The sequence below is a fragment of the Citrus clementina genome, unplaced genomic scaffold (genome assembly GCF_000493195.1).
Source record: "Citrus clementina cultivar Clemenules unplaced genomic scaffold, Citrus_clementina_v1.0 scaffold_2, whole genome shotgun sequence".
Lineage (NCBI taxonomy): Eukaryota > Viridiplantae > Streptophyta > Magnoliopsida > Sapindales > Rutaceae > Citrus > Citrus x clementina.
In genome coordinates this window covers 28,485,177-28,510,028 of record NW_006262688.1, presented here as the reverse complement: position 1 = coordinate 28,510,028, position 24,852 = coordinate 28,485,177, and the positions used below count along the sequence as shown (strand labels likewise).

The 24,852-nt window shown below is 36.6% G+C and overlaps 1 protein-coding gene and 1 pseudogene across 1 annotated transcript; both read right to left on the bottom strand.

The window, feature by feature from the left end:
* Positions 1-5,153: 5,153 nt before the first annotated feature.
* LOC112101043 (rust resistance kinase Lr10-like) lies at positions 5,154-23,283 on the bottom strand. Its single transcript, XM_024190940.1, has 3 exons — positions 23,280-23,283; positions 22,945-22,971; positions 5,154-6,283 (listed from the first exon to the last, which is right to left on the bottom strand). The coding sequence occupies exons 1-3, from the start codon at positions 23,281-23,283 to the stop codon at positions 5,154-5,156; spliced, it is 1,161 nt and encodes a 386-aa protein (XP_024046708.1).
* A 46-nt stretch (positions 23,284-23,329) lies between these two features.
* LOC18051107 lies at positions 23,330-24,185 on the bottom strand (annotated as a pseudogene).
* Positions 24,186-24,852: the final 667 nt, after the last annotated feature.

Here is a 24,852-nt window from a genome sequence, read left to right as displayed (position 1 = left end):
CCACATTCAGCTCCCCTGCTTTCTTCTCGGCAACGTCAGCTCCGGTCGTCGCCGATTGAATGTCCTCTTTCATCTTCCGGTCGTAGCGCCCAACCTTGGCCTTGTAATAGGTGGTCATGCAGCTGAGGTGAAAAGCGCTATACTGCATGGCCCCCACCAGCTCACCCAAGGTGCAGCCATCGAAGTCCTCCAGGTCTTTCTTGCTCACGAGTTTAGATAACTCATTGAGATAGGGGACCAAGTGTTCTGCTCGGCTGTCAGGTAAATGAGACCGAGGATCGACAAGAGAAGAAGAGGAAGCATGATCTGTGGCTACTCCACTAGTTTCCCCGACTTTGGCGGGAGCAGGAGGTAGAGCCTTCAAGGGAGAGACCTGCTGCACGATGTTGGCCCGCTTTACAGTAAGGGCATCCTTACTCTGGTCCCTCTTAGTGGTTGGAGGTCGAGAACGTTTCCTGGTAAGAGCCCCAATCACAGCGTCCTCCATCCTATGGCCAGGAAGTATCAAGCGAGACTCGAGCAAGTTGTATGTAGTTATCAGTTCTCTGCTCGAGCAAGAATTGGCTAGGACAACCTCTACCCGTTTGAGCTGGTCAGGTTTGAGCGGGAAGTGGACACCCCAAGAACCTGTAACACAAACGAACATCTGATTAGAGACAAACCAGTAAAGTGCAAACAGCAAGGGAGACAAGACATCTAATACGAGCAGGCAACCTAGGACCACGAAACGGGGTGGGACGCGGAAGTCCTTCCCATCAACCTATGCAACTTGACCCCAGGGACCCCCTGCGAAAAAGAACTTCCTCTTCTAATTCCCACCACCCCTAGTAGGGAGATCGGTTATGGGTTTCCTAGTCTTGGTACTTGATTGGAAATAATACCAGCCGGCGTCTTTAGGGCTGCTTTTCAGCTAGTACAGATGCTTCACCTCGTCGACCATGGGCTCGCTTTGGCAACATCTGTTCCACAGTATGAACAGACCAGAAAACACTCTCCACCCGTTGGGGTTCAGCTGACTAGGAGATAGATTTAACCCGTTAAGAATCCGGGCAAAGTAGAGTTGCAAGGGACACCTTAGCCCGTGCCTAAAACTCTCCAAAAACAGGGTAACATATCCCCTAGGAGGCCGGCTAGGGGTATCTTTCTTTCCTGGGACCCTAAGAAGTACTTCACCAGGAATGCTATACCTAAGCCGGAGGTCAGCGAGCTCGTCAAACGTGGTCGTGCACGTCATATAATCAATGGCATAATCACGCGACAAGGCTCTACCTCCTGCTGTACCCAGCTCTTCTGGTCGTGAGGTTCCAAATGGGGATACCTCGCCAGAGTCACCTTCACCATTCTCACTCAAGGTGTCTTCAGAGCCAGAAGATCCCTCCTCACCATTACTTTCACTCGTAGAGGTTGTTTGAGAGGACATCCTCCTAGCACTAGTCCCGACACTAGACCTAATGGGTTCTAAGGGGATCCCGGGGTCAAAAGCAGGATCTGTAAGCAGACTAGGCAAGAAATCTAGTTCGTCGTCATCAATCTCAACGACTTTCTCCTTACCCTTCGACATTTCCTAGGTAATGACCAAAACACCGCCACCAACTACTACCCCAAGCAAAGCAAAGAAAAAGAAGTTATCTACAAACTATCCGAGACCGAGGAGAAAGAAGTAATACCTGAAGTATTGTTTCAGTCAGAGAAAGGCAAGGATGGGGGCTTTTATGCCGAAACTTCTTCGCTGAAGGGACAGGGACAGAGACGGTGGAAATGGCTAATTCCCCTTTGAGAGGTTTTGGGTTATCTGCCACATCACCTCATCCGCAATTAAATGCGACACGACTCTTGGCAGCCTTTTCTAATCCCACGCGAGCAAGTACTGTCGAGTTTCTACTGCTGGTCCACTACATTACCCAACACCAAAAACTGGGGGACCGGTGTTTGGGAGAAATACGTCGAAGAGACCAGGCATGATGAGCAGATATCTGATAGCAGAGTTCTGTGAACCGGTGTGTCCTGTAAGAGCCTGGTATCCGGAGGAGCAGGAATACTCTGCTCATCCACGAGCACGTCATCCTCGAGGCCAATCTCCTGTAAGAAGCATAAAGCCATTCCTGCTGTATTCCTGCCAAGGGTTTATTCGAGGAGACCCGGTCAACGACAGTTGGCGAGGCATGCTTTCCAGTCTGAGAATCTAGGCACGCGGGCCACGTAACCACCCACGACTACAGAAATGGGGAATCCACTTCCGAGAGGTGGGAGGATAATGAGCACGAATGAAGGGGAGGCCCGAGTTCAGAGGTGGCCTATAAAAAGGTAACCAACGAAGGTAAAAGGCTTAGCAATTTTGAGATTATTACAGAGATAAAGAAAATTCTAAGAAAGAGAAAAACTACCAAAAAGTCATAAGATTTGTGGCAAGCGTTCCCAGAGCCTTCATACCTGACTTGAGCGTCGGAGGGTTTACGCCGGGAAAACAACCGGCGTGCTCTGACTTGTTTCTGTGGACGCAGGGATACTTAGAGAAAAAAGCGTACGAGGAGAGATCCTGATCGAGGTGAGGTTGATCGAGCAGACATCCTGGTCGTTGCAAGGGCATAACCAGAATCTCGCATCAACACTTATAGTGTTGAACCCACAATAACTCCCTGAATTTTTGCAGTCATAGCATCCATCAAGAGCTTCCCATCCTAAGACTACTAGTCTTGCCCTCGCCGTCGTTGCAATATCCTGCGGAGGTAACCCATCAGGAATCTCAACTGTTCGAGATTTTCTGCAAGATGGAGGCATAATCTCCATTGAATATTCGCTATCTATGATATAGACAAGATTGTTTTCATTGCTAAGACAATTGATCGGTCCATTTAGTCCATATGAAGTCCATCCTAGGGAAACCTTCTCAGTGCAGTTATATAAAGCATAACTTTCATTAGAGTGAAGAAAAAAGAATTTGGAGTTTGTGAGGTTGAAAGAGACAAGACTTTGAAACGGGCATGCGGTCTCATTCACATCTGTAATGGTAATACTGCTGTCCAGATAAGAAATTTTATGGACATAATAATCACCGGAGGAAGGAAGATGCAAGATTGTCTTCTCACTTAAGCATGACAATTCAAACCCTTCAAGGCCACAATATGTTGGTTGAGCTTTGAGTCTGAAGGGATATCTGATCCTTGGGCTCTTATTACTGCATCTTGTTGGTTGACAAAATTCATATTTATCTGTCTTGTTGTCTTCCGCAGAAGCTTTGGCTAATGTACATGTGTAAGGTAAGAAGAGGACAGGATTATTAAATTCATCACGAGGGACATGGAGGGAGAAGGAGAGCGGAGTGTCACGGACCACAATCGTGACACCCAAGATATGCGATTGTACGCTAGTGTCGATGATGGTTGTGCTGATTGTTAGAGACGTGCTTCAGGAATCTGCGTGTTGGGAATACAATGCCCTAGACTCTTTGGAGTTCAGGCAGGTCGATCCGGTTGAGTTTGAGGAGCTTGTCGCTAGTCGAGGACTTAACGTTGAAGAGGGGTCTAGGAAAATCCTGACGCACACTGGTTGGGAACTGAGGTCGTTCTCCTAATGAGCCCAAGGCAGGGCGAAACCAGTCAACATTGTGCCACTTCCTCCAGGCTTACTCTCGTAGTATGGGATGCGGGAGTGCCGCACGGGCTCGAAACCTCTCGTCCCATGACAAATGGTATCAAAGCCGCGCTTGTCATCTCTCGAAGCCCTCATCGCGAGCTCGCCAAGCGCTCCAATGCCGCACCACGCGGGTCCCCACCCTTCCGGATGCAAGGGTCGACAAGCGGGACGAACATGCAGGTTCTCACACCCCCAAGCGTTTGCACCAAGTGGATGGTGTCTGCACGCGGGTCCTCTCCACAGATCGAGGACGAGTAGGCAGGGAGTTCATGGGTTGAGATTGGCAAGCCGATCTTCACGTTTTCGCGCGGAAGTGCACACTTGCGAGGTGTACTCCTCATGCACGAGGACGTACATGGTTATGGCGGTGGGAGAATGTCACGGATCGCAATCGTGACACCCAAGATATGCGCTTGTACGCTAGTGTCGATGATGGTTGTGCTGATTATTGGAGACGTGCTTCAGGAATCTGCGTGTTAGGAATACAATGCCCTAGACTCTTTGGAGTTCAGGCAGGCCGACCCGGTTGAGTTTGGAGAGCTTGTCGCTAGTCGAGGACTTAACGCTGAAGAGTGGTCTAGGAAAATCCTGACGCACACTGGTTGGGAACTGAGGCCGTTCTCCTGATGAGCCCAAGGCAGGGCGAAACCAGTCGATATTGTGCCACTTCCTCCAGGCTTACTCTCGTAGTATGGGATGCGGGGGTGCCGCACGGGCTCGAAACCTCTCGTCCCGTGACAGGAGTTTGAGTTAGAGCAGAGTTTGAGTTATGCTTTTGGAGTAATAAGGTAGAGGAGAGTTTGATTGTCAGTTTGTCATGGAAAAAGGTAGGAAAATGGGTTTCTTTTAATTTCTTCTGTTTCTTTCCTTCTTTCTTTTCTCCTTTATCTAAGTCAATGGTAGCCCCAAAGAGACTCGTCAACCTCAATATCTGCCAATATAAGATGCATGGAGGAACATGATGAGACTTGCTGTTTGTGATGTAGATTTTAGTGAGATTTGTGAAAGTAATTTGTAGGTAAAGAAATGAGAAAATTATGTTTTTAAGATCAGTAAGTAATGTTCTTTAGAAAACGGGTAATTCCTAGCAGCTACGCTCCGCTTACCATGATATATCAGTGGGAGACTAAGGGTGTATTTAGAATTGATGGGAACTATGTGTCTTTTAATTCACCACTGTTGTGAGATGAAATTATTATCTATTAAGTAAAAGTGGATGCGTGGTGATAGCTAGGTGTCTACGATGTACTTTGGTAATTGTACTTTAAATTAAGTTCAGCAGGACCAGAGAGTTCAAAGCATACTCTAGTTCAATCAGACATGCAGCAAGCAGCGTTTCAATAGTTTGATGAATGTACATGATCACATGACAAACCTACATCATATTCTGGTCGATACGAGCAAAATTGGAATATTCACATCAAACAATGAATCGTACTGAACTTTTTCAACATAATGTTATAGAAGCTCTGGTTGCACGAGGACAATTTATTTCTTTTTTACACATATCATTGCCAAAACTAAGCATAACTATCATTGAAAGAACATTCCTCAATCGATTCAGACACTAACAACTCTGTTGAAGAATCTGAATCAATCTCTCTTCCAGTTCCGGAGACATGACGAGAAGAAGAGAAGAAAGGTTTCGGAGGCATTTGCAAATCTTTGATACTCCCTTCTAACATTTCCAAAACTTTTGTCATGGAGGGGCGATCAGCTGGCTTCACCTGAATACACCATAAACCAAGCACACACAGTTTCTTTGCAATCATGGACTCGATTTCAGTCACACTCCGAAGCTCTAAATCACCTCCCTTATTTAATTGGTCATATACCCAAGATGGGAAATATGCTTTACTTGAACGAGTTGCATTCATATTAGAATTCCTTCTTCCTCCAGCCATTTCCAACAACACCATCCCAAAACCGTAAACATCTGACTTGCAAGAAACAGTTCCAAAATTCCTTGAAATCAGCTCAGGTGCTATGTATCCTATGATTCCTCTTGTGGCACTGATGGACACAAAATCATTTTCCTTGGGATGAAACTTTGCAAGGCCGAAGTCTGAGACCTTTGGGATGAAATTATGATCTAGCAGGATGTTGTGAGGCTTAATGTTGAAATGAAGAATGCACACATCACATCCGTTGTGTAAATACTCAATCCCACGGGCAGTTCCTAAAGCAACTTCGTGGAGTCTCTCCCAACTAAAAGATTGGCCTCTACTCTCCTTGGGAAAGATATGCCTATCGAGTGATCCATTGGGCATATACTCGTACACAAGTGCCCGTTTGGATCCCTCGGAACAGAACCCCAATAGCTGGACTACATTAACGTGGTGAATTCTACCAATTGTTGAAACTTCATTGATGAATTCCTCCGCACTGAACTTGGAGTTCTCCAGCATCTTAACAACAATCAAGCAACCAGTATGAAGTTGTCCTTTATAAATCGAACCAAAGCCACCTTGGCCTAATTTATGAGTGAAGATGTTTGTCATGGCAATTATCTCCGGGTAAGAGTACCTTTTAGGCATCCACGATTGCTGATTGTGCAGAAATTTCTCCACAATATCAACTCTCTTCAATGATTTTCTGTATTTTTGGATAAAGAACACCACAAAGACTATTGGAGCAAGAATAAATCTACCAATTATCAGAACATTCAGAACATCGAGTGGAAACCCTGGTAAGGAGAACGTTATTTGAAAGTAAATAGTAGTAAGCAAAGCAATAAAAAGAGGATCTTGGAGAGGAGATTTTACCTAACAGAAAACTTATCCAATCCCGCATTCCTGATGAGTACATTATGTAAGGCCAAAAGATTTCTAGGTAAATTACGTCGTAAACTGCAACTGGAGAGCGGGGGAAAAAAAAAGCTTTATCCAAATCAGAGAGATGATTCAGAAAAAATTATAGAGTAAAAGATTAGAGAATATATGAAGCCATCGCATTTATTAACGTCTAAAACACATGATCAAAAAGATATATAAGGATATGCTTACGTATAAAATATAAGAGGCAATTTATCTTTGCCACTACTCCTGCATTGAGGATGCAATCTGTTGCAAAAGTGAAAAGAAACAGAAATTAGGGGTCATATCGGTATGCTCTTAGAGATAGTTCACAAATTCTTTATTACGTACAATATTGAAAAACAAAAACAAAGCCCTTGCATAGTTGCATTTGAAGGTATAAATAAATATAAGCATAAGCTTACAGCCAGTAATTGACTGCTGTCATGTAAGATCGAACCCTGACTTCAGCGATTTTCGGAGGTCTTCATAAGAAAGTTTGTCCACGCTCCTATTAAGTACTACAGGAACCTTTGAAATGAAGGCGCATGAGTCTGGAAGATGTGATATTCTGGTGGCGATTAAATCATATGCAACATAAACATAGACATTCGACTGATTGTTACTCAAACACGGAACTTTCGCATACGCCTTATCAACAATATTACTCGAGCAATTCACGTAATAGGCGTATGAATTAAGATTGTAATCAAAATAATATCTGAAAATTAAACCAAGTGGGTAAAAAAAAGTGGATGGGAAGCTGCAGCTTCCATAGGCTAAGTTAACATCGACAACACTGATTGTACAATTATCATAGGAAATTCTCTTCACATAGTACTTTGCAAAATTGAATTCTAAGATGGTTTTGTTGCTCTCGCAAGAAAGTTCTAACTCCGGATGGCCGCATCCAGCTGAATCGCCCTTGCGGCGAAAAGGGTAGCTTATGTTTTTGACATCTCCACAAGAAGAAGAACACATTTTTACTTCAAGTTTTCTTGCTTCAATTTCACTGGTGATGAATACAAACTTCAACAGACAAAACAGAAAAGTTGAGAAAATTGAAGCTTCGTCACTACTCATTGCTCCTCCAATTCCAGGATACAATTAACGAATTTGAATAAACTAAGCAGAACGGTATAAAAGTGTTAATGCGCTATGTTTTCTACAGTTTCACTTGCATGGTGAGAGGCGGGCTTTAAACTTATCATAGTTTAGTATACAACTATGTGATTGAATTAATTAGCGCTAAATAATTTGTTTAAAAATAATATTAATTATTCATAAAATGAAATTGACACGATGGAAGAAAATTTTAATTACTGAGTGCTAGCCTGCTAGGCTTCAAGCATTAATGCAATGGAATGGAAGATGAAGGGACAAATCTAGATAAACATGTTCAATTTCGTTTCTTACTGTAAATTTTGCATGCGGATGCCACGCAGCTTCTGAAGTCTCTTTCCACGATTTGTTTAGGTGGAAGCTTTCAGATTTCAATGGGGAAGTCAATACGGCAAAGTGAAGTCGCTTAATTTCATGGTAATTGTAAATGAGTTAGCATCGGTGGGAATGGGATGATCCATCCCCATCCAAGCTTGACCTCAAATTTCTTGGTAAACGTTCTTCAATATTAATAGCGATAAAACTTATTGGAAACAGTTTCCATGCATGCAGTCCAATTCCAGTCAATATCTTTTGCTTTCTTAATTTTTCTCACCACAAAACGCAATGGCTTACTTTATTTATTTGTTTATTTTAACAGGATTGGAGAAACGCGGCATTGGAAATTTGGAACGGGCCCCGACGACCAACACTTTTAAACTTATTATAGTTTAGTATACAACTATGTGATTGAATTAATTAGCACTAAATAATTTGTTTAAAAATAATATTAATTATTCATAAAATGAAATCGACACGGTGGAAGAAAATTTTTAATTATTGAGTGCTAGGCTTGTAGCATTAATGCAATGGGGACAATTTTAGATAAACATGTTCAATTTCGTTTCTTACTGTAAATTGTTTATGCGGATGCCACGAAGCTTCTGGAGTCCCTTTCCACGATTTGTTTAGGTCGAAGCTTTCAGATTCCAATGGGGAAGTCCATACGGCAAAGAGAACTCGCTTAATTTCCTGATAATTGTAAATGAGTTAGCATCGGTGGGATTGGGATTATCCATCCCCATCGACCCCAAATTTCTTAGTAAACGTTCTTCAACATTAAAAGCGATGGAACTTATTCGAAACAGTTTCAATGCAGTCCAAATCCAGTCAATATCTTTCGCTTTCTTAATTTCTCACCACCAAATACAATGGCTTACCCCACCCTTTTTTTTTATTTTAATCCTAACCGGACTTGGAGAAATGCGGCATTGGAAATTTGGAGAGGCCCGGACGACCAACACTTTTAAAGCGACCAACATGCAGAAGAATGAGGACTTCTCATGTCATGTCACACGTTTCTAAAAATTATTGGTGCTGTTGTAATTAGGGTAATTTTTAAAAAATTCCCCTGAGATTTGGGCTTGTTGCAAGTAGATGGTGAGAATCTATTTATTTGTAAAACACCCCCTACCATCAGTTAATTTTAACATTGACCGTTAGTTAATTGTGCAAAGACAATATTATCCTTAACAACAATTTGTAGACTGACATAACTAAAAAAAAATTAAAATTATTGGCGCGAAAAGCACAATCCCTATTTTTTGATAATTTTATCCTTGTCAATTTCAAAGATTTACAATATTATAGGTAAAAATTATGACTATTTCATTTTCAAGTTTTTAATTTTATCTTTCTTGTAGGAACTTTAAAAAAATATCAATAATTTAAAGATAATTTTTCAATTTTTTAATTTTATTTTTCTTGTAGGAACTTTAAGAAAATATTAATAATTTAAAGAGGGTAAAATAGCCAATAATTTTAGTTTTTTTTTTAGTTAATTTCATCTACAAACTGTTGTTAAGGGTAATATTGTCTTTACACAGTCAACTAACGGTCAATGTTAAAAGTAACTAACGGTAGGGGATTTTTACAAATAAACAGATTCTCGCCATCTACTTGCAATAAGCCCAAACCTCAGGGGAGGTTTTTAAAAATTACCCGTTGTAATTATTATTATTATTATTATTATTATTATTATTATTATTATTACGAAAGAAAGATGGAGTTGTGGGGTAGGCCCTACAACTCTGCTAATAGAAACACGTCAGGCATGCGTGACAGCGCGTATATGCCATACAGTAAATTAGTGTTTGGGTGAAGTTATTTGAACCCACTAAATTACTCATTAAACTCATTTACTAAATAAATCCAACCTTAAATTTTTACATTTTAAATTTTACTCAATAAACCCACTTATATACCTAATATCTCCTTATTAAACCCAATTTTTATAATAATTGTGATTTTACTCATTAAACCCATATGATAAATGTTTCATTGAAATGATTTTTTTTTTTTTTTTGAAGAAAGTTTTTTCGAAAAAAGTTTTTTTTCGAAGAAAATGCAAGGAATATGATTTCACAGTACATCTATTGGTGGTTTTCAACAATATAATTTCTATTTACCGATTCAAAAGTTTTGAAATGATGAAAGCTCAACCAAAAGGCATAAGGAGTCAAAATGGATATTTCTCCGTTGTTCAGGCTTGCTATCATCAAGTTATGTCAGCAGGCTTGATTTCTTAGTTTAAGTTACAATGATTACTCATAAATTTAAATTTAAATTGACAAATGATTGCTCATAAATTTTTCATGTGACAGAGCAATAACATGCGAAAGAAACATTTAAAGAGAGAACAAATATAAAAATATATAGCTTGGCAGGAAAATCACACATCTTGATTGATTAGGGTTTAATTAAAATATGATTAGGATTTAATAAAATTATGTTGAATATGAAGTGGGTTGAAAAAGTAAAAATTTTATTTTTTTCCTTTTTTATTATATTTCAATGTCCATAACTGTAATTTAACTTAGGGTGTTTTAATCATAAAAAAATATTTTCAAAAGTGGATTTAATGAGTAGTTTGGTGGGTTCAAATATCCCTACCCTTAGTGTTTTTATTAACTTTTTCCAATTAACTAATATACAGTATATTAGTAAATTCACAATTTAAAAGATGAGGAAATCCACGCATGACAATATATATATAGTAGTTTTTTAATTAGAGATTTTTTATTTTAATAAACTTAAGAATAAGTTAAAAAAATAAAATAAACACATATTCTAATACATTATATTTTATTAAAGTCAATAATTCCTAATTGAAAAACTATATATATATTTAAAAAGGCCATGAAGATATGAGTCTATACTTGCACATTAGGTATTTTTTGGGCTTTTTAATGATTTCAATTTTAAATGCCTAATATGAGCTGGGCTTCACATTGAGACCACCAAAATCCAGAAAGAAGCATAAATCGTTGGATTGTAATTATAGAAATAAGTAAATATATCAAATAATGATATTTGAAAATCAATGGTCGAATACAGGGGTGACTTTAGGTATAGACGAATAAGGCGGTCGCATAAAGTTTCATTATTGTGAAGGCCTCATTTTTTTTTAATAATTCTCATTTTTTAAATTATATATTTTAGGAAATCAAAAAGCTTATTAACATCTCTCTAATTATTAATTACCCTACAATTAAGAATTATTTTTATGAAAAATCTATATTTGATAACATTAATGTTAAATAGATATAACTAATAATATCATTTAATCATTAATTCATTCATTATAATTAGTTATCTTTTCAATTTCCTCAAAAAAATTAATTATTTAATGTTAGAATATTTGACTTTTAGTATTTCTTTTAATTTCTATTAAAAACTTTGTAATCTCAAAAATCAGTAAATGAAAAAATTTCTTCCTCTCTTCTTTGCAAAGAAAATTATTATATTCATTGGTTAATTTTAAAAAAATCAGTTTATAAAAATACAAAGTTCATTTCTATTATCTGATCATTAATTTATCCTTTCAACTTTTTATGTTCTATTATTCTAAATATCCTATTTGAAAATATTATTTTTATTATTTATTTGATTTTTTATTTTGTAATAGTTTTAATGGAATAAAAAAAATATCTTCTTAACTTTTTTTAGGTTTTATTTTTAAAATTCAAGAATTAAAAATGGAATAAATTTTGGGCCTTTTTTATTTCTTTGAGTATTGAAATTGCAAAATAAATAGAGGCCTCATAAAAAAAATTCACCTAAGGCCCCAAACACTCTAAAGCCGACCTTGGTCGAATATATAATTTGATCACAGGATATGACAACAAATAATATATTATTAGAATAACAAAAGAGATGATATTAATTTTTTTTTATCATATACGACGTTCATTAATCTCAGGTAGATTAGAGTAGAAATGGTATAATTTATGACTAAAATTTAGATAAATTTATATGTTATTCATCACACACAGTATGTGGATGGAAAAAGTTAGACCACCGATGTAATACTAGCTAGGCGCAAAGGGAAAAAAAATCAATGTGTTCTGATATTTCCACTTAACTTACATACAACAGATTCGAGATAAGGATATCTTGAATCTTATGCTTGGTGAAACATTTTGGTGTCTTCATAAGCTAATTTTTCATGTGATTTTCAAAACTCTCCATTTCTGATTCAAGATTGGTTCAGTGAGTACTGAGTAGACATCTTTACTGTCAAGAGTCAAAGTGTCACTATGATATTTTATAAAGGCAAATCACTTATACAGAGATTTCCTCTCTATCAAATGTTTTTGTATTAATTTTGTGACATTGTAACGAGTCATATTGCCTTTCATGCAGTATGTAGTTCTGCCGTAAATGGATTTAATGGAATAATCGCTTATTTCAAATGTCGCAGCTGCATTAGCATATATATTGTATATGGATCCTCATATGCTACATGCAGTCCACTCACTATTCATGTGAGAGGGTTGTAAGTTACATGTATGTAACTTAGCATTAGCCAATATATATATTTTGATGTAAAATTTGGTCATGTTGTATGCCACCTGTTTCTAATATCTGTCATGTCGAATTCAAATCCATAAAATAAAATTTTGATCAAATGATTAACTTGGCAGCCGATATGGGAATAGTAGTCTCATTGAAAATGTGCTAAAAAAACAATATAATAACGTATCTATTGCAAAAGGTGAACAAGAAAAAGAGGGAAAGCAATGTAGTCTTGATTTATCTCCACCCAGTGTATATATATCCTCCATGCATGCACATCTATATTGTGAAATGCGCCCAATGGCGGCATTCAAAATGAAACCCTGCTTGAGGAGTTGAGAGAGATTCAGAATTGGGACTGCTCCTGTGACCTGCTTCATCATGGACGCTTTGGGCTTTTCATAGGAGCCGACGTAAAAGCCCAATAATCACTTGGGTTATTCATTGAGGCAACCACAGTCCATAAAGAAGCACAAAGCCATGAACTGTTCCGTTTTTTTTTTTTTTGGGTTCATTTTTTTCCTTCTAGTCTGATTCACTTCCAAAGTAGCTGTTTGAGAAACCTAAAGATGAATACAATACCATCGACTTTAATTCTTAAATTTAACAAATATGAGAGCACATTTTAAAAAAGCATAAAAACATTGTAAGAAAGTAAAAATTTGAAACAAGCATGTGATTAAAACATGAATGAATCCTTACTTTATTTTAGTTTTAAAGGGGAAAAAAGTATCATAAAAAAATAAAAGTTTCCTAAATTTTTTTTGAGCGCATGATACGACAACATATACAAATACAAGAAGAATATGAGAGATAATATTAAGATTTTTATATTTTAAAAAAATAAATTTCATTCATCTCAATTCTCAAGTAGGTAATAGAAGTATAGTAGTAGGTTCTCAACTAATATTCAGATCAATTTACACGCAACTCATCATAGTAGTTTAGATAGACAGGTCATTGATATTTTATAACCCCCCACCAATAATTTTCTTACAACGAATTCAAATTAGTGAGCATTAAGAATGTTTGAATCGTACGTTCAGCGCAATATTTGATGTGTTTTAAGTAATTTAAAAAGAAATTTAATGAATAAAACATATAAAATAAGATTTTATTAGCTAGGCTAAGACTATCAATAAAATTCATTTTATTTATTTTTTTTTTTGTTTCTAACCGAAACTTATCGTTCGAGATTTGGTTCTACAAGTAGACCTCCTTCACCTTGCCGTCAAGTGACATGTAATGAGTGTAGGATATGATGGAAAATCATTTTAACATGATAAAAACATGAATCCCGAACCTTTTGACTAAAATTCACTTTTTTAAATTAAAAACCTTATTTTGTAACGTGCCTCCGCAACTCGTTGGAATCAAAAGCATTTATTACAAATTCGAGTACTTTTTTCGTTTGTGCACTTGTGCACTTTTTTTACAGATTTATTATAAACAAATAATTATAATTTAATTTCAGCAGCACTTAATTAATTAAAGATGAATTTTAAAACTTTAACTACCTCAATGAACCAAATTTTATTATCCACTAATCACTTTTAATCTATTTATCAAAAGTAATCAATCCTTCTCAATTAATTGTTTCTTTTTTTAATTTTAATTTACTCCTAAGTCTCAAATATATCATAATATGAGGAAGTAGTGTTTATACAACAGAACCCAATTATTATAAACACCCAAAAAAAAAAAAGAGGACAGAGCGAGAGAAAGAAAACAAAAAATATGGAAAATTTACAGCAATAAAAGAACCCCAAAGAGCTCCTAAAAAATTCCCAAAAAATATTAAAAACTAAAATTCCTTAAAATTCTAAACTAATTAACAAAAAACAAAAAAGAAAGAAAGAAAGCGTATGGTCGAAACTACCACCAACTCATTGTTAATCCAATCCCAGGATAAGATAAATGTCAATAAATTAAACAGAAGGCCGCATTTTCAAAGTTTTGGATACGTATTTACATCATTACTTGACAATTTAGTAAATATATTATAGCATTCAACTATCTGATTCTACTAGCTGAAAATGATTTAGCAATAATTAATTGTTCAAAAATAGTATTATCTTATTCTTAAAAAAAATCAACAAAGATGGGGAAATTAAAAAGGTTTAAAAGAGCATATTAATTTTATTTGTTGAGTACAAGACTCGTAGCATTCATGCAATGGGGGATTTCGGACACTCTTAAAAGTCAGTCAACTCTCGGTAAACGTTTTGATTGCAAGTTTGCGTCGGTGATGATTTTTTGTGATTACTTTTCAATGTGGGGGTAAAATAATGAAGAAAATTGCCACCTCAGAGTTTTAAGTTAAGCTTAACACACGTCTAGTTAAATTCTTTTGCCACCCATATGGACAGATTCAAATCTTAAACTTTTTGAATCAACTAAAAAGATTTCAACAACTAAATTATCTATCAATCGCGAAAAGTGTGTGCATTAGGCTCCAATTCGAGATAAAGCAATGAGAAGAATAATAACATTTGTCATTAATTGCACGCTATTCATTTATTTATTTTGCATTCATCATTGGCAAAATTAAACCTAAATATCACTTAAAGATCATTCCTTCACTGATTCAGAAATTAACAACTCTGTTGAAGAATCTGATTCAATCTCTCTTCCGGATATATGTCTAGAAGAAGATGAGAAAGGTTTTGGAGGCATTTGCAAATCGTCAATACTCCATTCTAAAATGTCCAAAACTTTTGTCACAGAAGAGCGATCATCGTCTTAGTCATAGCTCATGTAATATTTTAACCTATATATTGTTCCTCCTGTGGCGCTGATGGGGGCAAAATCATTTTCCTTGGGATGAAATTTTGCAAGGGCCGAAATCTGAGCCCTTTGGGAAGGAATTAGGATCTAGCAGGATGTTGTGAGACTTAAATGTTGAAATGAAGACTGCACACATCACATCCGGTCGTTCTGTAAATACTCGATCCCGCGAGCCTTTTCTAAAGCAACCTAGCTCATGGAGTTTCTACCAACTACCCTCCTTGGGAACTATAAACCTATCAATAAAGGAATGATCTTTCAGTAGTTATGCTTAATTTTTTTTTTCAATGATGTGTTTAAAAATAGACTAAAGTTTTCGTATGCTTTATGCACCTTGTGCTTGCATGGGAAGGTATCATAGGTGCAGAGGTTTCCTCTCTATCAAATGTTTTTATATTAATTTTGTGCCACTGTAATGAGCTCTGTTGTGTTTCATTCGATATGCATGTAATCTGCCATAAATGGAATAAGATTTAGCAGTCCAGTTACTAATAATCATCTACTTGACAAGTTGAAATTTCCAAGGGCCTACTTCAGAATCAGAGACGACGGTGCACATTTTGGAAGACTTTTGAAGTCTCACTTCGTTGCTTATCTGAAACTAAATGATTAATCAAAAGATTCATCAGCAATTAGGTAGCATTGATTTTAGTAGAGAAGGGTAGCGGGGCATAATAAATAATAGCAAAAAAGACACCTACACTCCTACTTTTGCAAAAATAATTATAAAAACTCCCAAGTCTTCAATAAACGACAGCAAGGTCATTTTTTTTTTTTTTGCTTTAATACCCTTTAACTCTGTAAATCTAAAAAATTACTCTAAAATTTTATAATCTATAGAAATATGACATTAAAATAAATATAATAATATATGCATTTTTAAAATATTTAAAAAAATATTTTTATATTTTACAATCTCTTAGACCTATTTTATTATGTTGAGGTAATTTTTAAAAATAAATAGAAACATAATATTAAAATTAATTAATTAAAATTATTTTGAAAATTATGTAAAAATAATTTTAATATTATTGATAGGGATATATTTTGTTAATTGTAAAATTAAACCCAAAGATTTTATTTAAAATCTTTATAACAAATACAAATCTATTATTAAAATAAATATAATAATTTAAAATTTTATATTATTTTAAATGTTAAAAATAATTTAATATTATTAGTCTACTAGATAAATTATATTATTTATATCAAATTTTAATTAAATAAAAACTTCAAAGTCAATTTCCTAATTAATAAATTCAAAGGGTATTATGATTAAAAATGGGTCGTGATGTCTTATTTTAAAAACTTGAGAGCTTTTGTAATTATTTTCTTAAACTTTAAGAGTATAATTATCCTTTTTCCTCAATAATATTATAAATTGAAAAAATTCATTCATAGTTGTATTAATGTTGTATCACTCGAACACATCAAATATTTTAAATGATAAATAAAACAACCACAAGCAAACAAAAACTCAATTTAGTGGTTTTCAATAACAAGAAGGACTAAATAATTTAGCTTATAATCGGGGAAATTTTGAAACAAATTAACAATATCCCTTTTTAATTATAATCTTCTGCTATCTAGATCAATTGATTGCACCTGCCTCAACATCAGAAGAGACAAAGGGCATTGGAGGGATCTCCAAGCATTGTAAATCAGCTTCAAGCATTTGTAATACAATTGGCATGGAAGGTCTCTCCGTGGGATTCCATGAATGCACCAAAGTGCCACAATTGCAAGCTTTCTGGCAATTCCCTCATCCCCATCTTCCTCAAATTCCAAACAGAGCTCTTGTCCTTGCCTCATTCTATTGTAAATCCACTCCGGAAAATATATTTGGCTCTGAATTTCAACCGCAGGATCATTATTTTTTCTGCATCCGACCATCTCTAACAGCATCATTCCGAACTGTAAACATCAGACTTGTAAGAGATCTCACCAAAATTCCTGGAGAAAAGTTCAGGTGCAATGTAGCCAGAAGTGCCTCTGGCAGCTGTCAGAGATACAATGCTTATGTCCTTTGAGCACAACTTAGCCAATCCAAAATCTGAAATCTTCGGTTGAAAATTATGGTCTAATAATATATTGTGAGGCTTGATATCGAAGTGCAAGATCCTGTGGTTGCATCCTTGGTGCAAGTACTCCACTCCACGGGCAACGCCAAATGCAATCTTCCTCAGCTTCTCCCAACTCAATTGACGGTGAGTTGAGCTATTTGTCTTTGAGAAGATGAATTTCTCAAGTGATCCATTGGGCATAAACTCGTAAATAAGAGCGCGACGATTCCCTTCAGAGCAAAATCCCAGAAGCCGAACAATGTAAAAGTGGTGAATCCTGCCAATTGTGGCCACTTCATTGATGAACTCTTGTCCATTTCCTTTTAAATGTTCCAACATCTTGACAGCAACTGGAATTCCGTTGAAGAGTTTTCCTCTGAACACACTTCCATAACCTCCCTGGCCGAGCCTGTGCTTAAATCTGCTTGTTATTTTCTTGAGTTCTTTGTAAGTATATCTGGTGGGATTGACGGTCCTGTAGTTTTCGAGGAACTTCTCCACCTTCAGCTGAGTCTCTTTTTCTTTTTCAGATTCTCTTGATTTGTAAATGAGAAATATCACTAATGCAAAGAGGGTGATGCCTCCAGTGCTTGTGCCTGTGGATATTAGACTTATAGATAAAGGGCCAGGACCATCTGTTACAATAAAATGAGATGCTAAAAGTTAGTTACAAAATCAATTCAAACAATAAAATGAGATGCTAAAAGTTTGGACCCGTGCAAGCTTAACTTGGTAGCATAAAGACTCAATATTATTTGATTGGTTTTTAACAAGTCCCTCTCATGTGACCATCTCATATAGGTATTTGTCCATAACTTAAATGATAATTATATATCTTATTCACATGGGTGGATAGATAATTAGGTAGTCATTTAACTAAATAATGAAAAATTACTAATAAGGAGAAGGATGAAATTATTTGAACTGCAAAGTAAGCACTCTTTCACCTTACACACTTCAATTTTAAAATTTTAACTTTTACTCAAGTACACAATGAAAACACCAAAATGATCACAATTAGAAATCCCTGTCATTATGCTTTTTTTTTTGCCTTTCTGCATTCACAAAATGATTTTTTTTCCCTCGTCTCTTATTCCATGTGAATATTGAGGGTCACTTGATTAAACAAAATTTTTTTCTCAACAAATTTGCCATCATGAACGTATATTGGCTCTTACATAAAAAGTTGACAAAGACAATCATAGAGAAAAAGTATTAGTATAATAATTCTTCTTAATTTGTATTCATTGAGGACGTAAGAAAATATAATAGATTAAACTTTTATCAGGCATTGTGAGTTTAATCAATCTCTCACCATTAACGAAAATTAATTGTAATATAAAGATTCAAGATTAAATTGACGAGATAGAGAAAATTAGTACTATCTATTTGGTCCTGAGTAGTATCAGTTTTTCTTCAAACAGTCAAATCAGCCAGGCTAGCAACATTTTATCGAGCACTCTACAACTGCCAATAATACTGGAAAGCAGCCTTTTGTTTAGGGAATGAAATAGGGTGACCAAGATAAATCACCTCGACCAGGATATTATTGGTCACCTCGACTAGAATAATATGTGGTGACCTGGAGCAGATCACCTTGACCAGAATGTTATTGGTCATCTCAACCAGAATAATATGTGGTGGCCTCGAGCACATCACCTCGACCAGGATATTATTGGTCACCTCGACCAGAATAATATGTGGTGACCTCGAGCAGATCACCTCGACCAGGATTTTATTGGTCACCTCGACCAGGAACTTTCCAGAAAGCACGATTCAGTCAAAACATTTTCTCCGAAATATTAGGGACCATATTCTTAGTGGGCTGAAAATTAGTAGTTTTCTTGAGAATTATAGGGGAGGGGATAAAAACCGATATAGTTTCCTATAAAAACCCTAGGAAGTGGAAGGAAAAAGGGGGATTTTCTGGGGAGCTCTCTCTCTCTCTCTCTCTGTTTGGGCAACTGAACCCATTGGACCTTTTTCTCTCTCTACAACTGAGAAATTTCTCTTTCCCCTGTGATTTCTTTAGGATTGATTATTTTGAATTCTTTTCCTTTAAATTTACTTAAAAGCTTTTTGTTTAAAGCAATCATAATTAAGCCACATGAATTGTGGTATGGGTTTTTCCAAGTAAGACCCGAATCGCTGACTTGAGCGTCGGAGGGTTCTCGCTGGAAAAACTTCCGGCACCTCCTGACTGTTGGTTGTGTTCACAGGCTCACAGGTTATCTGCTCATGGATCGTCTGCTCATGGGTTGTCTGCTCATAGATTTGTCTGCTCATGAGTTCTCAGCTCATGGATCGTCTGCTCATGGGTTATCTGCTCATGGATCGTCTGCTCACGGGTTATCTGCTCATAGATTGTCTGCTCATGAGTTCTCTGCTCATGGATCGTCTGCTCACGGGTTATCTGCTCATAGATTTGTCTGCTCATGAGTTCTCTGCTCATAGAAAATCTGCTCATGGAGCTAACTAATCATCAGCTTCCCACCAAACAAATTTAATGATGATGCGGTGATCTGAGATTTGACCAACTTATCCGAATTTCTTGCATCAACAACCTTTATAGCAATGATATTCGCCATACAGATTAGGGGTGGGTAACACTATAATTGCCGCCAAAAAAACAAATCGTCAGTTTTTTTTTTTGTAAAAAAAATCCATCGATTTATATGAGAGAAAGTAAAAAACCAAAAAACTAGAAAAACGCAAAAGAAATTGCAGGTCAAATGAAAAAAATAAAAATAAATAAAACCTAACTAAATCGAACTAGATTGATTGGACTTTCAGTTCAGTTCAAATTATTAATTTTTTGAAAAACTGACCTAAAATAATATAGATGGCTTCTTCAATTTTTAACTTCCAATTGTAATTACACTTTTACAATTGAAAAAATAATGCAAAGCCTAGTTATTTTTTTTTTTCAGTTACACTGCTCTGATCATTTTTCCAGCATATATAACAATGATAATAAATTCAACTTATTATTTTTATTATTAGCTAAATAGAGACGATGCTTTCACTTTCAAGCACTGTAGAGAGGGGTGACTGAGGAAAAGTATGGCTACTTACGTTTTTGGTGTTTAACGGCAACGCAGATTGTCGAATTGCTTGTAGTATTGAACCCACAATAAACGCAGATTGTCGAATTGCTTGTAGTGTTGAACCCACAATAATTCCCTGAATTTTCGCAGTGGTAGCATCCATCAAGAGCTTCCCATCCTAAGACTACTGGTCTTGCCCTGGCCGTCGTAGCAACATCCTGCAGAGGTAATCCACCAGGAATCTCAACTGTTCGAGATTTTCTGCAAGATGGAGGCATTTCCTCCATTAAATATTCGCTATGTATGATATACACAAGATTGTTTTCGCTGCCGAGACAATTGATCGGTCCAATTGCTTCAAAAGGAGTCCATTCTGAAGCAGCCTTCTCAGTGCAGTTATATAAAGCGTAACTGTCATTAAAGGGAAGAAAAAAGAATTTGGAGCTTGTGAGGTTGAATGAGATAAGACTTTGAAACGGGCATGCAGTCTCATTCACATCTGTAATGTTAATACTACTATCTAAATAAGAAATTTCATGGACATAATAATCACCAAAGGAAGGAAGATGCCAGATTGTCTTGTCACTTAAGCATGACAATTCAAACCCTTCAAGGCCACAAGATATTGGTTGAGTTTTGAGTTTGAAGGGATATCTGATACTTGGGCTCCTATTACTGCATCTTGTTGGTTGGCAGAATTCATATTTATCTGTCTTGTTGTCTTCCGCAGAAGCTTTGGCTAATGTACATGTATAAGGTAAGAAGAAGACGAGGATTATTAGACTCATCAAGCGGGACATGGAGGGCGAGGGAGAGTGAAGTTTGAGTTAGAGCGGGGTTTTGAGTTATGCTTTTGGAGTAAGGAGGGAGAGCAGAGTTTGATTGTCAATTTGTCAAGGAAAAATGCAGGAAAATGGGTTTCTTTTAATTTCTTCTGTTTTTCTAAGTCAATGGTAGCCCCAAAGAGATTAGTCAACTTCAGTATCTGCCAATATCAGATGCATGGAGGAACAGGATGAGACTTGCTGTTTGTGATATAGATTTTAGTGAGAGTTGCGAAAGTAATTTGTCTGTAAAGAAATGAGAAAATTATGTTTTTAAGATCAGTAAGTAACGTTGTTCTTTAGAAAACGGGTAATTCCTAGCAGCTAGCATGATATATCAGTGAGAGACTAAGGGTGTGTTTAGGATTGATGGGAACTATGTGCCTCTAAATTAGCCATTGTTGTGAGATGGAATTATTAGCTATTAAGTAAAAGTGGATGCGTGGTGATATTTAGGTGTCTGCCATATACTTTGGTAATTGTACTTTAAATTAAGTTCAGCAGGAGCAAAGAGTGCAGGAAGCAGCGTCGCAAAAGGTTGATGAATGTACATGATCACATGACAAACCTACATCATATTCTGGTCGATATGAGCAAAATTGGAATATTCACATCAAACAATGAATCGTACTGAAATTTTTCAACATAATGTTATAGAAGCTCCGGTACCACAAGGACAATTTATTTCTTTTTTACACATATCATTGCCAAAACTAAGCATAACTATCATTGAAAGAACATTCCTCAATCGATTCAGACACTAACAACTATGTTGAAGAATCTGACTCAATCTCTCTTCCGGAGATATGTCGAGAAGAAGAGAAGAAAGGTTTCGGAGGCATTTGCAAATCGTCAATACTCCCTTCTAACATTTCCAAAACTTTTGTCATGGAGGGGCGATCAGGTGCCTTCACCTGAATACACCATAAACCAATCATACACAGTTTCCTTGCAATCACGGACTCAATTTCAGTCACATTCCGAAGCTCTAAATCACCTCCCTTATTTAATTAGTCATATACCCAAGATGGGAAATATGCTTTGCTTGAACGAGTTGCATGCATATTAGAATTCCTTCTTCCGCCAGCCATTTCCAACAAGACCACCCCAAAACCGTAAACATCTGACTTGCAAGAAACATTTCCAAAATTCCTTGAAATCAGCTCAGGTGCTATGTATCCTACGGTTCCTCTTGTGGCACTGATGGACACAAAATCATTTTCCTTGGGATGAAACTTTGCAAGGCCGAAATCTGAGACCTTTGGGATGAAATTATGATCTAGCAGGATGTTGTGAGGCTTAATGTCGAAATGAAGAATGCAGACATCACATCCGTTGTGTAAATACTCGATCCCACGGGCAGTTCCTAAAGCAACTTCGTGGAGTTTCTCCCAACTAAAAGATTGGCCTCTACTCTCCTTGGGAAAGATATGCCTATCGAGTGATCCATTAGGCATATACTCGTAGACAAGTGCCCGTTTGGATCCCTCAGAACAGAACCCCAATAGCTGGACTACATTAACGTGGTGAATTCTACCAATTGTTGAAACTTCATTGATGAATTCCTCCCCACTGAACTTGGAGTTCTCCAGCATCTTAACAGCAATCAAGCGACCGGTATGAAGTTGTCCTTTATAAACTGAACCAAAGCCACCTTGGCCTAATTTATGAGTGAAGTGGTTTGTCACGGCAATTATCTCCGGGTAAGAGTACCTTTTAGGCATCCACGATTGTTGATTGTGCAGAAATTTCTCCACATTATCAACTCTCTTCAATGATTTTCTATATCTTTGGATAAGGAACACGAGAAAGACTATTGGAGCAAGAATAAATCTACCAATTATCGGAACATCAACTAGAAACCCTGGTAAAGAGAACGTTTATTGAAAGTAAATAGTAGTAAGCAAAGCAATAAAAAGAGGATCCTGGAGAGGAGATTTTACCTAACAGAAAACTTATCCAATTTCCCATGGAAGGCCAAAACATTGCTTGGTAAATTACTCCGAAAACTGCAATTGGAGAGAAGGGGGAAAAATTAAATATGCTTTATACCTAATCAGAGAGATGATTCAGAAAAAAACTAGACAGCAAAAGATTAGAGAATATATGAAGCCGTCGCATTTATTAACGTCGAAAACACATGATCAAAAAGATATATAAGGATATGCTTACGCATATAACATGGGTAGCAAATAATTTTTGCCACTACTCCATTGTATCTGAAGTTGCAATCTGTTGCAAAAGTGAAAAGAAACAGAAATTAAGGGTCACATCGGTATGCTCTTAGATATAGTTCACAAATTCTTTATTACGTACAATATTGAGAAACAAAAAACAAATCGCTTGCATTTGAAGGCATAAATAAACATAAGCATAGGCTTACACTCAGTAAATGTGTTGTCCCTGCACTCATCTAACCGTTTAAAATCGAACCCTGACTCCAGCGATTTTCGGAGGTCTTCATAAGAAGGATTGTCCACACCCCTTTTAAGTACTACAGGAACCTTTGAAATGAAGACGCATGAGTCTGGAAGATCTTATATTCTGGGGTTGGTGACACCATATCCAACATGTCCAACATAAACATAGACATTCGACTGATTGTTACTCAAACATGGAACTTTCGTATACGCCTGATCAATAATATTACTTGAGCAATTCACGTAATGGGCGTATGATTTAAGAATGTAACCGTTAATATGTCGGAAAAAGTAAGGATATAGGGAAAAAGATTTGTACGGGAGGCCGCAGCTTCCATTGGCTAGGTTAACATCGGCAACACTGATTGTACATTTATCATGGGAAATTCTCTTTACATAGTACCTTGCAGAATTGGACAATTCTAAGATGGTTTTGTTGTTCTCACAAGAAAGTTCTAACTCCGGATGACCGCATCCAGCTGGATCGCCCTTGAGGCGAAAAGGGTAGCTTATGTTTCTGACATCTCCACAAGAAAAAGAACACATTTGTACTTCAAGTTTTCTTGCTTCAATTTCACTGGTGCTGAATACAAACATCAACAGACAAAACAGAAAAGTTGAGAAAATTGAAGCTTCTTCACTACTCATTGCTCCTCCAATTGCAGGATACAATTAATGAATTTGAATAAACTAAGCAGAACGGTATAAAAGTGTTCATGCGCTACGTTTTCTACAGTTTCACTTGCGGTGAGAGGCGGGCTTTAAACTTATTATAGTTTAGTATACAACTATGCGATTGAATTAATTAGCACTAAATAATTTGTTTTAAAAATAATATTAATTATTCATAAAATGAAATCGACACGATGGAAGAAAATTTTTAATTACTGAGTGCTAGGCTTGTAGCATTACTGCAATGGGGACAAATTAGATAAACATGTTCAATTTCGTTTCTTACTGTAAATTTTTTATGCGGATGCCACGAAGCTTCTGGAGTCTCTTTCCACGATTTGTTTAGGTGGAAGCTTTCAGATTCCAATGGGGAAGTCCATACGGCAAGGAGAAGTCGCTTAATTTCCTGGTAATTGTAAATGAGTTAGCATCGGTGGGAATGGGATGATCCATCCCAATACTAGCTTGACCTCAAATTTCTTGGTAAACGTTCTTCAACATTAAAAGCGATGGAACTTATTGGAAACAGTTTCAATGCAGTCCAATTCCAGTTAATATCTTTCGCTTTCTTAATTTCTCACCACCAAACACACTGGCGTACCCCACCTTTTTTTTTTTTTCCTGACAGGATTTGGAGAAACGCGGCATTGGAA